This window comes from Pyrgilauda ruficollis, unplaced genomic scaffold (genome assembly GCF_017590135.1).
Source record: "Pyrgilauda ruficollis isolate IOZ18807 unplaced genomic scaffold, ASM1759013v1 scaffold24, whole genome shotgun sequence".
Taxonomy (NCBI): domain Eukaryota; kingdom Metazoa; phylum Chordata; class Aves; order Passeriformes; family Passeridae; genus Pyrgilauda; species Pyrgilauda ruficollis.
In genome coordinates this window covers 9,298,744-9,312,455 of record NW_024523648.1, presented here as the reverse complement: position 1 = coordinate 9,312,455, position 13,712 = coordinate 9,298,744, and the positions used below count along the sequence as shown (strand labels likewise).

Below are 13,712 nucleotides of genomic sequence, written 5' to 3'. Positions count from 1 at the left end.
ACTACATAAACCTATATGCAAAAAAAAGCTGCTACTTATTGAATTTTACAACTGTTTCAATAATTGTTTTTCTTGACCAAAAGGTTAAGGAGTATTCTAGTGCCCTGCTATATGAATGCCAACGTCTGCTGTCTCCGCTGGAAGAACTGGAGAAACAAATCACACATTTTTATGAATCTCTTGAAAAAGTAAATGAAATAATTTCTATCCTGGATCCTGAAACACAGCCAACAACTGTTCTTAAACAAAAAGCCCAAGTAAGTTTCAAAAAACATCTTACAAAGGTCTGCTGCCTCTGAGTATTTACAATTATCTTTCTAGGAAGTTTGATTGCAACTCTCTAAGCTGAGCAGATATTTCTTCATATTCAGGCAACAGATGTAGCTTTATCTTAAAGTCAGCTAGGCATAAATAAAAAAAACAAAAAAACAAAAAACCAAAAAAAACCACCAAAAACAAAAAAACAAAAAACAAAAAAAAAAACAAAAAAAAAACCAAAAAAAAACAAAAAAAAAAAAAAATTGAAACTTGTCTTCCTATCTAGTGTCCTTGGTTTAAAGCCAAGAAGTAAACATAAGACTTTTTTTTTTTATCTAGTGGAAAGTGGACTGAAGTACAAGAAATACATTGGATTTTTTTTAGGCAGATGAAGAATCTTGATCAGAAACTTCTCTAAGTTTTTTTGGACTACTATGGAATTTTCTTAGAGGCCTGGAAAAGTGCTTTATTTCAAATGAATTGCAGTATAACATTAACTTTTCTTCATGGCTAATAAACATTTCTCTCTGGAGGAATTCAGAGCTAGTCAGAACTCCCTTGGAAAGTTAAATGAAGAAAAGGATTTTTAAAACTTTTCTTTCAGCCTGTACTATTTCATGTGTGTTTTCTTTTTTCTCTCTTTTTTTTTTTTCTTTTATATATTTCTCATTACCTACTGTGATTTATAATGAAATCTGAATTCCAAAAGCTGACATGAAGGATTAATTTGTTGAAAAGCAAGGAAGGTTGAGATCTCAACCTGCTACTGGGAGCTGTCATTCCTATTTCACTGTTGGTTGCTTGCAGTTACACAGTAAATATAGAAATACTGTAAAATTAAATCACAGAACAACGTATTGACCTACATTCTCTACAGCTACCCAAAGGGCTTGGGTACATGTCTGTATTTTGTTTTGTGAATAGCTAGAGACCTATCTGGGTACATTACTTCACATTCAAGGAGAAAGTTGTGTCATCTGTGTTATTCCATGTAATATTTTCTGTAATCTGTTTGCCATGGTCCTTTGGACCTCATCCTTTTTGCCCTTACTGTCAAAAAGCATCTTCCTGTTATTTTGCCAAAACTTTTTCCTCTTTGTTCTTGGCCAGGGTGGATATATGTTTTTTTTTCTTTCAGGATTTGGTAGCTTATCAAGAAAACTGCAAGAAAGATGTGTCCCTAATTGAGAGAAATAGCCAGAGTATCCTTCAGTGTGTGGCTTCAACTGAAGTGTTACAGCATTTCCATCAGTCAATATTTCAGAAGAAAGTTACACAAATTCAGATTACTTTTCAGGTAAAAATGCCATACTTTGGTGCATGTTTCTGAAAATTTGTTTGTCTGCAGCTCATCCATCCTACTGTACCTACATTTCATTACTCTCTAGCTACTGTCCTGGGTAGCTCTCCTCTCTGATGTCAAGTTATCAATTAAAGATTTGTCTTCATCAGGTAATAAGGGGTCATGTCCTCCATGCACTTATTCAGAGGCGAGCCTGCCACAGAGGAACCAGGGATTTAAGAGAACTTTAACATTACTCAGGATCCTTTGGATGGGAGAACCTGAAATCCTACTGTTAGGGCTACACTGTTTGCTGTTTCTCCTGACTTTGTTATCTTGACTAATCATTTGCTTCTATATTCCCACACATCCCCTTTCACACAAAGCATGGAAGATAGGAACTTGTGCACATGCTACTATTGCTGGGCTTTATATTGCCTCAGAAAAAGCAGTGGACTGTGAATATAGAAAGCTGCAGAACTGTTTTATTTGATAATGCAAAGATGTGGCCTTCGAACTGTATTCCCTCTTACCTGTCGTTATCAGTTATTACTGCTATTTTGGGGGCTGTTCAGCACCAATCTAGCCCCACTCTAATGTGAAATCAGCCATTACATGTGGTGTGATTTTTTGGGGTTGTCTTGTGCAGAGCCAGAGATGAACTCAGAGATCTTTACATGACCACACTAACTGAGGATTTTCAGTGATTCTGTGACTATCTTTGAGTCAGATTTTCACATAAGGGGTTCTATCGCATTTATTTTCAGGCGATTTTTATTCAGTATAAAGCTATCCAGGCTGAATTTTAAACTGCAGAAAATCATCTATCAATAAATAGCTGTCTCAGAGAAGTGAATTTCAGAATTTATATTCTATTTTGTGGAGTGTTCCTAAAGATAAGTTGTGATTGATTTATAATGTAGAAATAATTGCTTAAGTTTAGCTTATTGTAGCAAAAGCAGATGCACTTGTAACTTGGTAAATTTACCATGTTCAACATTAATTACTCTTTTTCTATAGAGCTAGACTGTAGTTTATCTCTTTTTGTGTTAGAAAATAAACCTAAAAAATAGGGTATAATCCTACAAAGTGTGTCAGACCTGAAGTTAAAATATTGGAAACTGGCAGTTTTTCATGTAAAGAATACATCCCTATATGATTCTGTTGCTATGCAGATATTTTAATCAGAAAACTTTAAAAAGATTTATCAAGATGTTTAAGTTGAGAGCTACAGGTTTTTTTTGATTAGCTGGCTGGGTAAACTCACCAAAATTCCTTACACTGGGGTTTGTAATCAGTGAGGGTGGTGAAGTGGTGTACAGTAAGCAGTGATGAAAGTACCTTGCAGCGGTTAAAGTGCTGAACTGTTCATTTCTCCTGGTAAGTTTTCTTACTTGCCCATGAAATTGGAGCCACTGGATATTGCAGTGCACGGGGATGGACTAAAAAGCAGACTAATGGAAGAGCTGTGACTAGGGTTGCAAAATGAGGATTTCAGCAACTAAACCACAAAATTTGCTGTTTTCTAAGCATCTTTGTGCCCAGTTACTTATCTGACATACTGGTGTGATAATCATACAAACCTCTTCCAGGTCAGAAGAACTGGAAGCATGGAACTGGTTGGATCCATGGGTCAAACCACCCTCACTTTGAGTTGTGTTAACATGTGGAGAGAGGTAGTTTCGTACTAGGAAAAGTGAAATGGCAAGCTTCTGATTGTACTAGGTGTTTAACATTTGAAAGCAGGCTTTAAGAAAAAAAAACTCACTAATCAAATGGCAGATGCATTCTGAAAATATCAGAGACATCTAATCTACTATTTTTTATTTGAGTGATGACATTAGCACAAACCTCAGTATTAAAAATTGGGAAAATGGGATCACAAGAGGGAGAAGCATGGTGAAAATAATATATTAAAAGAGTGGAACAAATTAAATGCATGTTTTGTAAGGTCATGGTAAAAGGGAGCAAATAAAACTCAGTGTGAAAGTGCCAGCTCATTTTCTTTGCTTGTGACTCAGAATATGGTCAGGAAAGCTGGTGAGTGGAGAAAAAACATAGAAGCAAATAGCCGTTTGATGAAGAAGTTTGAGGAGTCTAGAGCAGAACTGGAGAAAGTAATACAGATTGCCAATTGTTGCTTAAAAGAAAAAGGAAATCCTGAAGAGCTTCTCAGGAAACACAGCGTGAGTAAATTCTCTGACATTCCTCGTGGAAAATTTTAAGTGCATGACATAAAAGCCTACTTAATTCTAAAATTGGTGTGGATTTCTTGCATATGTAGCAGTTATACAGATCAGATCAAACTAATGTTAATATTGAAAAACAAAAAGGAAAATTATCAGCTCACTTAGTGATGTAAGATTGGATGTAAGCAACAAGAAGGTGAAAAAAACTAGGGCCCGGTTTTCAGTAGAACCATTGAGAGTTAGAACACTCTGTTTTGACAATCTCACACATCCAATCCAATCTCACTGCTCTTTTTTTAGATTAATATCTGTTTCTGTATTATAACCATAACATATGCGTGCAGCTTGGCAATGTCTTCTTGTTAAAATACTGTCTCAGTGTACTGGCTGAGAATAAATTAATTTGCTGGACTTTAAGTGGCTAGAAATAGTTATTTCCTTTATTCAAACATCAGTTCTTCAATGGAACAGAAGTAACATTGAAACTTAGAGAGTGTATTAGGGAACTTCATATTGGCATATCAATATCCAGCTTCATCTTCTCACCTTCTCCCTTTCTGCCTCCACTTCAGGAATTTTTTAACCAGTTGGATCAGAGAGTCCTAAATGCCTTTCTGAAAGCTTGTGATGAACTTACTGATATCCTCCCAGAACAAGAGCAACACAGCCTGCAGGAAGCTGTGAGGAAACTCCACAGGCAGTGGAAGGTTAGTGAATGACATCTCTGGATATAGTCAATCTAAGTTTTGGAAAGTTTCTTAAAGACCTATATATTGAAAAAAAAATTAAATGGAAAGAAAACAAAATAATTTTTATTATTTGGCTTCTCATACAATTGGAAAAAAGGGGGCAGAAAGTATTTTAATATTAGATACCTCTACACCTACAAATAGCCTCTTGAAAAAAACCTGTTAAGTAAATTCAAGAAATATGAGAAATTAATTATAAAACCCTATTTCTCCCCTGCTACATACAGCCATAATGATACTGTCTTGAGTACAGATGCTAGCATTTTTTCCTTTATGCTGATGTTGGATAATTACAGTTATTTTGCTGACCAAACAAACAAGTTTGTAAGACATCAGGCCATCAGCCTAAATTGTGTCTTCTGCCAAAGACTCTTAACAAATGAACTAACTTTGCTCACCAGCTATGGAATTTTTTGCCTGCTACAACATGTTGCTGATCAAAGTTGGAGTGATGGATGAGGGGTCTCACTAGCAGGCACGTAGAAACCTCTAGAAGCAGTTGTGAATACTATTTGATACAGGAAATATTTGCCATGTCTTGCCAAGAATGTAGATGTCTCTTTAACATACCTTATACCCACAGAATTTGGTCACAACTTCTGACCTTTTGATAAATCTAAGACATTGGTAACAAAGTGAATATGGACAAACCCCTGTCTGTTCATGAATATACGTTTTATTTTCTATATTATCAGGTTTTAGACTATTTGTTTATAGCAGATTTACACTGAAGTAGTGGGAGTAGTGTTTTATCTCTGTGCTTCTTTGTTGTCCCTGTGGGTGTGCAGGATCTTCAAACAGAAGCCCCATATCATTTGATCCACTTGAAAATTGAAGTACAGAAAAGCAAGTTCCTGGTGACAGTGGAGGAGTGCAAAGCTGAACTAGCTCGACAGAACAAGGTGTTATCCAGAGAAGGCAATGAAAGAATGATCAAGGAACACATGGTATGAGTTCCATGCCTCCAAGGGAGTGTTTACTGAAAAACATTTCAATGTCAGTAATAAAAAGAAGTTCTGACTACCTCTTCAGCCAACAAACTCTTTGTGTCCAGCTTATGACAGATCAATTCTTGAGTTCTTCAACAACAACAACAAAAAATTAATTTAGTAGTTTATGAAAAATATATAGATATGCTGGGTGATTTCTTCCAGTTTGTATTTCTATTGAATTTTCTGCTTTGTCTCCCATCAGTTGTTCTTTGGTGATAAGGGATCATACCACCTGTGTGAGAAAAGGCTACAACGAATGGAGGAACTGTGCCAGAAACTGCCAGTTTCTGATCCAGTGAGGGGTACATTGGAAAGCAGCCAGCGAATCCTGAAGGATCTGAAATCCCAGATAGACAGCACATACATGAAGCTAACAGAGCACTCGGACACCTGGAAGGGCTACAAGAGCAGGTGTCACCTCAGTTCCTACCTGGGTCTTGCAGAGCCTTACACATGGCCACTCCTCTGAGTGTCATCACAGATCAGTACCATGGACAAAATGATACTGTGATCTTAGCTTCAAGGAGAAAACTAAACTTTTTGTAAATTCCACAAAGTATAGTGGGGTTTCAAGTGGATTTAATACATTTTTGGTTACACTTAAGAGGTTGTTGTTTCCAACTTGGCATTTTTTTCTAACTTTCTTCTTTTTTTTCTTTTTTTTTTTTTTTTTTTTAATATCCTGTGATGTCTTGTTTCAGATTTTCTGAACTGGCAAATTGGATTTCATCAACAGAAAGAGAGCTAAAGAAGATAAAGGAAAATGTTAATGATACTGCCAAATACAAGCAGTGTAAAGCATCTGTGGGGGTGAGCCCTTAGCTTGTATTTTAATAAAGCTGTGGCCACTGCTACTGGGACTCTGGATAAAATTCTTCTCCAAAGTAGTGCAACTGTATTACTACAGAGACCACAGAAGCTCTGTTGATTACTGGTATTCTTAAAAACATTACCAGGAGAAAGGTGCATGTTACAGCAAATGTAGCAGAAGTTCTTACTTTTAATAGTTTAGAGGGTGACAGTCCCTTTCCCTCTATATTTAGAACATTAAAATTATAGGGGCCGATAGAAAAAATATTTGCCCCTCATCTTATTGCATACAGAGTTAAAAGTGCTGCTCAAAGAAAATTGAAAAATGAAAATGAAAAATGAATGAAAATGAAATGAAAAATTTCTGGATTGCAGGTTTCTGAATGATCTTACATTTAATTACTTACATGTGAGGAAATCTTCTATTATAAAAATTCTCTTCTACCGTAATATAACAGGGAAGGAAAAAAATATTCTACCATTCAGTTTTGTACTGGTGACTGATAACAAAATGATAGAATAGCTGAAGATTGAGTTGATTAGTTTTAAGCAATAATTTATTGTGCCACTTGGGACTCAACCCTTCTTTCTGGTTTTTGTGGTGTTTAAATCTCACATACTAGGAGCACCTACATACTTTAGGTGTTCATGTGAAATTCATGAGCAGGTTATTATGAATCTAGCTATATGCAGAAGTATTACTAGGATGACTTTGATAAAACTGATAAGTCCTTAGCTTAATCGGTGCTTCTGATTCAAAAAGTCTGATTTACTTATGTAGTTTCACTGCTGCCAACATCTCATCAGCACTGCCACAAAGATAGAAATCAACTACAGGCTGAAAAGAGATGTGGAAAAAAAAATAAATTGGAAAAAAAATACACTTAACTTTATATTGCATGAAGTTATCTATTTGGGAAAGTCAGCAACTCAGATTTTAATTGCAACTAAGAAATGTGGTCAATATATGGAAAATATACATGTGGTACCTTCTCTCTATCTATCTGTAGGTAAAAATGTTTGTGAGAGAAAAATATTCCACTGTCAGCTAAAGAATAGTCTAATTACTAGTGGAGAAAAGTCTGTGGAAGAAGTGCAAAATTCTAGCCATTGACTCAAATAGAATCTGATATGGGCTATGCAAATAGAAAAAATACTACATTTCTAGTGTTTCCAGCTAAAGAAAAGTAGTATGTTTATACTACTAATCTTTGAACTGATGCCATGAATGTATTGACGTATTTTGTTTATTAGAAGAAAATATGTTTTGATTTTTTTTCTGCAGGAAATTAGGAAGCATATTCACAAGCATGGAGAAAATCACAGCTGGCTGAAATCTAGACTTGCTGTTTTGACCTCCCTTTGTCCTGATTTGGAAGCCAAAGAGACAGAGGATGAGCTCTGTAAACTTTCCAGTGACTTCAAGAGACTTCTAGATTTGCTGGCTGAGGTACAGTATGACAGACACAAGAGCTCTCCACTTACAGTGTCACATGACGTGACATCAGCCATGGCTTCACAAGCACAAGCTCCCTGCTGTGTTTTTTTAATTAAACTGCAAGCCTTCAGCAAGGAAAAATTAATTTGTACTCCATGGGTAGCAAAGCACTGAGACTACCAGGCAAAAAAAAAAAAAAAAACAAAACAAAAAAAACCAAAAAAGAACCCCAGAAGACATTATTCTATTGGATCTTTTTCCTTTGCAGAATTGGAAAGTATCACAGTAAATGGTTCTGCAAACAAAATGTCAATTTTTTGAGTTTTTTTAAATCAGTTCGTAATGAACGTTGTCAAAACCATGATGTGCATCAGCTAGTGGATATAAAATTTCACTTTAATCATGATTTATTTATCTTTTATGCTGAAAAAAAAGCACTACTTTGGGGTTGTTTCTAGCCATTAAGGAAGTGTATCATGCCCTGAACTTGCGGAAAAAGGCTGCAGTTCTCTGAAGTCTGAATGAAAAGGAGATAATGTAATTGCAGAAATCTTGGGAAATTTCTAACCCATAACAAGCAAAACCTCTCAAAAAACTGAACCCTTGAGTTCTGTGGGCTCTCAGGGAACTTTCTGCTTCACTGTTTATACAGTTAAAATAAAAATCAGGTGAAACGGAGCATCTTGCACTTAAAAGGTGGAATAGACCCACTTAAAAGCAAAAAAGGAGTTCAGGAAAGAGAAAGAATTCAGACTTCAGGGTTTCACTATTGATGTTAGTTCTTGTGGAGGACTTATGGGGTTTAAAATATATGGAATTCCTATGTATTTATTCAAAGTTCTCTAAACTTCTGTGGTGTGAAAGCTGTTTGGAAAGTTTGGGCAAGAGATGTAATTTCCACCTGACTGCAAAAAGCTTAAGCTACTGTCTTTTTTTATTTTTCGTTTTTTGGGGGGGTGATTTTTGGAGTTAAATCACTTTTTTTTTTGTTTCCTCTAAAAGTCAGAATTAAATGTAAATTAATGAGAATAACTTAATGAGGATAATATAAGAAAATACTTGGTTTGAATCTAAAAGCATAATCTAAATGGCACTCTATATTATAGTTAAACAACTACTGATTCTTAGAAGTCAGAATACTATTTATAAAGCTTGTTAATCAGGTGGATGGGACTGTTTAGGCAAGGACTGATACTGGGCATTGCCAGAGTTCAGCAATAGTTTTGGAGACTAAAACCTAAATATTTATAAAACAGGAAATTAAATGGCTTGAATTGAAATGACTCTCTTAAGTAAAAAGGAAAGTAAAGGAACAGGAAAAAGAAAAGGGAAAGGATCTGGAATTGTTTATGATTAAAACCCTAAAATACAGGAACTACATGAGGAACAGAGCCTGAGAGTCCGCTACATGTATTTAGCTGAAGCACACAAATAAAGACCCTTCTGGTGTGTTTAATGGATAAACTTTTTTTTTTTATATAATATGTTGCAAGCTGAGACTGGATGCTGCAGCACATGCACATTGTGGTCCATAAAACCAGGGTAATTTAGCACTTCAGTGAATTCGTGATTCACCAGAATGCTGCTCAAGACAGAGCAAATGGCAGCAAATTTTTTTGTGTGTGTTGAGTAGTGCAGGTGTTTTGGAATCTGGGTCAGCCTGCAAGGACACGGGAGGAGAGAGTGTGTTTTCTAAGTGATCACCAGTAAGTAGCTGTCACAGCCGTCACACAGGTAGCTGTTTGTCATGTGGCAGTGTAACAGGGAGTATGTTTGAACAAGGCAAAGGTCTCCCCAGTCACATTTTAAGTCTAAAAACACTTTTTCAGTGTAAAGTGAAAGGTGTCAAAAATGCTGGAGATAAAAATGGTTTCAATATTAAAAAAACCTGTATTTTTGAAAAGGTATTGAAAATATAAATGTACCCTTAAAATATAGATGTGTCTTTCAACATGAAATACTTAAAGTTATCTGTGATGTTAGATTGAAAATACCTTAGGTGCTGTTGGAGACTGTGTCCAGTACAAAGAAGAAGTTAAAAGTGCAATTGAAGAGTTGATCAACAACTCTAAAGAAGTTCAAGCAGAGGCTGAAAAGATCCTGGATACAGAAAGTTTATTACAAGCTCAGCAACTACTGCTTCATCATCAGGTAGGGCAACTACTCATGTCCATATCCAATTTTTTTCAAAAGACTAATTTATGTAATTACAAAATTTTGTTACAACCATTAATATAAGACTTTATAGTTAAACTTGAAAGAGTTACAAAGGAAACAGGCCTATATGGCCTAGAATTGATTTCTTTTAGTGAAAAATGTTTTCAGTTTCTCTTAAATGTTAATTGTCAAGTTTTATTTCACATGGGGTTTTGGGACACAAAACACTGAAAAACAAACTTCATTCACTTTAAATTTTGGTTGAGTGGACTCTGCAGATATGTAGCCTCTCCCTATTTACCTTTTTATAGCTTGAGTTTCAGATTCAATCATGGTAAATTGGGCACATTCTGGCTTTGGAAATTTCTCTATTTTAGCAGTTTGATGTAGACCCAACTCTAAATATTGGAGGGGAGGTGTTGCCTTAGCCTCATTTCCTTCTCTGGATACCTATTTTTCTGTCAGATGGACCTCCATTCTGTAGGAGTAGAACAGGAGGTTTTTAATGCACTGATAATGGATCAAAACTTCTATTGTAGTCTACAGGCTACAATAATAATCAATGGTATGGCTGCATACAGCAAGAATCATGGCTTTTAAGGCCAAATATGGGAAAATAGCTTTTTGAGCTGCTCAAAGCTAATGAGAATAGGAATCATTTACTGCCAATGCTTGGGCGTTATTTAATTTTTTTATATTAACATCTATTTTTGTGGAGTCAGACAGCTGAGTGTCTGACCAATCACTACTAAGTCTTACCTGTGTCTTCTCTAAACTCTTTGGTGTTTATAAGCACTATTGTATGTGTTAGGGTTTGTATTCTTTCTTCAAGTGCTCTACATGCTTTATCCATTTTAGGGGAGGTAGTAGAAATAGTTAACTCCTCCTTGAGCTCTTTTTCTTGTAGTATGGAGTCTACCAAGGCAGAAACAGATTTTTGCACAGACCTGAAGGTACCCAGAGGGTTATGAGTTGTGAGTTTACCTAGCAACGCTGGCTGGGAGCAACATGTTATGAAGGAGAGAAGGATGTATTCTCAGGAGTTTCTGATAGTGCTGCAAATTAAAAACACCTCCAGGACAGAGTTACACAACTTAGCCACACCCTGCTGCTCTCTAATAAAGCTGATATATTGCTTTGTTCAATCTGGGGCTCCAGCCTGTGCCTCAGGAGTGCAGAGCAGACGTGGATTCAGTCGTGAGGAATACATGCACCTGTGAATCCTGCTGTGGTTGCTCAACTGCTGCAGCTTCTGCTTTCTCAAATACATTTTGGATAAATGGCCACGTTTTCACTCTTTTCTCCATGCATATGCCACAAAAGGCAGCATTTGACATTTTGGAAGCTAGGGCGTGTATTTGATGAGTGTGAGACTCTCAAGAATACTTGCCCCAGTCTGTCCCTTTGTCTGTTCCTCTCATTGCATACCCCTGCAAAATCAGGAAGGGGCTGCATCGTTCCAGTTTCCCAAAAGGGCTAAAAAGTCTAATCATTCCTGTTGGATGAATCCTTTTAGCAAAGGACAAGGAGACTCCGTGCAAAAAGGCAAGATGTGCAAAAGCAGATTTCCCAAGCCAAGCGGCTGCAGATTGAAGGTGGACTGCCCAGTACCGTGCGAGAGGATTTACAAAAATTAGAGGGAACATTGGAGAACATGCAGCAGACTATGGAGAAACGGGAAGAGCAACTGCAGGTGGGTCTTTTGCTCTTGGAAATAAGACCTCATGCTTACTTCTTCCTCATTTTCTTTTTTTTAAACTTAGTAAAACCCAATTTTTTTAATATCAAAAAACTGCGCTCATTTTCTCACCTTTGACTCTTGGTCCTTGAGGTTTTCATGATCAGCACCTCTATAAAAGACTTCTTGAAGCTATATACTTCTTAAATAATAAAGAAATAGCATTCTGGCTAGAAGTGTTTAAAAGTCTGAGCTATTCAGTCATAATAGTTAACAGTTTTAAATAATATATCTGTGAATTTATTTTTCAGTGTCTGTTTTCTAGTTACTAAATATGGCATTGTTCTTTAGTTGAGTGTCCTTAGGCTGGATATTAGGTTTATAACACCTGATGTGCAAATATAATCCTCACAACTACTGTGTGAAATACATGCTGTGATCCTAAATTTAAAGAAGGAAAGTCACGGGGAATTCAAATGGATTGCTTGAGCTTGTGTAACTAATCATGGACTAAACTAGGATTAGAATTTATAGCTTCTTGCATCCATATCTGATTTGCTCTTTACATGTTTCTGAGCAGAATGTTAATCCAAGTGGCCACTATTCCATGCAAAAGTTTAAAGTCACCAAAATTATTTCCCATGAGAGACAAGATGAGAGACACAATCAATAAACCTCAAATAACTTCTTAATATAAACACTAATTATTGAAACAAATTTTTCTCTAAAAATTCCCATATGTAAAGTCTTAATCTGTGCTTCAGAATCAAGAAAATAATTGTTTAAGCTATCTTGTGACTAGTAATTAAATGCTGTAGGTTAATCAAAATTCTACATTATTAGAAAAGAGCAAATAGGTCCTTATGTGTGATTTTCCTATGAGTAGGGATTTTCTAACATTTTACTGTAATTTATTTCATTAAAGAACTTGAAAATCCTTTTGATATTTTTTACTACTTGTCATGCTAAGTGTCTGCATGTATTACTTTAGATTTCTTACAGAACAATCAAATATAAGATTTAAATATTGCTGGCAGCTTAGAGAACAGTGCTTTTTTAGCACAGTTTAAGATGAATCAGCAAACATTCAAGGAAAAAGTTTTATTTGGTTTAGAAGAGTTTCATCTACTCACTGTTGAGTAGATGGTTTCTCAGGGAAAATTATTTTATTTTATGTCAAGACTTTCTCTTTTTTCCTTTTTCAGTAATGTACAGGGAAAATCTCGTTTTCTCCCCTTTGATCTCCTTGTGTTCCTTTTTTGGTTTTGTCTGTCTGTTTTTTAGGTCACAATAAATAAATGGGAGCAGTTTGAAAGGGACAAAGAAACAGTAGTAAAATATCTCAATCAAGCAAGCTCTGTACTTGAACGTATCTTAAACTTTAGCAGTTTAGAAAGCCTCTCCTCAGAACTGGATCAGACAAAGGTACTGACTGTGTGAAATGCAGGAACTCAGGTGACTTTCTTCCTTGCTTGTCAGCGTGGGCTGAGTGCATTGCCTTCAATCTTTGCATGATTTCCCACTAATGCCGATGCATATACATCGCATATATTGCATATACAGATGAGAAATCGCATAAACTTTCCCGAGGTAAAAAGTCATTTTGTGAAAAAAACATGAAGGGTTTCTCAAAGTCTGTATCTGAAGCATGTGTATGAAAGTTAGTATTATTTTGAGGACTTCCCATTTTATGCTCAATAATCATCTGTACTGGTAATCCAGTGTCGAGCACTTGCATGTCAACATTATTAGGGTGCACTTTGGCAAGGTTGTGTGGAATGTGGCAAATAGCACTCTTAGCCTTGAGAAAAAAAGGAGAGACGTCTACCCCATGGACAAGAGCCATAACATGCCATTTGTCCTTAGTAACACAGAATTATCCCAGCCCATTTTATTTACTACTACAGTAGTAATGATAGTGCTTGTTTTTCCTAAGTGCCACGGTTTACACACCGCTGTTAACCTTTGATGAAGCCAATAATAAATTATACCTACCTTGATTATGCTCAGCATCAATTTTTCTGGTGTGTGGGTTTAATGGTTGTGACAGAAAATAATTGCTAAACAAAGTGAAAATACAAAATATGAGGTACTGCAAAATCCACTTGGTGAATGGCGGGATTGAAAAGTTAAGTAAAGGTGTATAATATCTTCTGGAA

General features: G+C 36.0%; 1 protein-coding gene across 9 annotated transcripts in view; it reads left to right on the top strand.

Annotated features, from left to right (window-relative positions):
- The window catches only part of SYNE1 (spectrin repeat containing nuclear envelope protein 1), a 288,954-nt gene that overhangs the window by 94,450 nt on the left and 180,792 nt on the right, over positions 1-13,712 (top strand). For 8 of the 9 annotated variants that reach the window (XM_041470095.1, XM_041470092.1, XM_041470091.1 and 5 more), the window contains 11 exons: positions 84-257; positions 1,397-1,555; positions 3,562-3,726; positions 4,302-4,436; positions 5,267-5,425; positions 5,673-5,881; positions 6,172-6,280; positions 7,566-7,730; positions 9,702-9,869; positions 11,392-11,568; positions 12,838-12,978. In XM_041470095.1, the coding sequence (XP_041326029.1) occupies positions 84-257; positions 1,397-1,555; positions 3,562-3,726; positions 4,302-4,436; positions 5,267-5,425; positions 5,673-5,881; positions 6,172-6,280; positions 7,566-7,730; positions 9,702-9,869; positions 11,392-11,568; positions 12,838-12,978 (1,761 nt within the window). The remainder of the gene's footprint in view (positions 1-83; positions 258-1,396; positions 1,556-3,561; positions 3,727-4,301; positions 4,437-5,266; positions 5,426-5,672; positions 5,882-6,171; positions 6,281-7,565; positions 7,731-9,701; positions 9,870-11,391; positions 11,569-12,837; positions 12,979-13,712) is intronic. The other variant, XM_041470094.1, reaches the window with a different exon arrangement.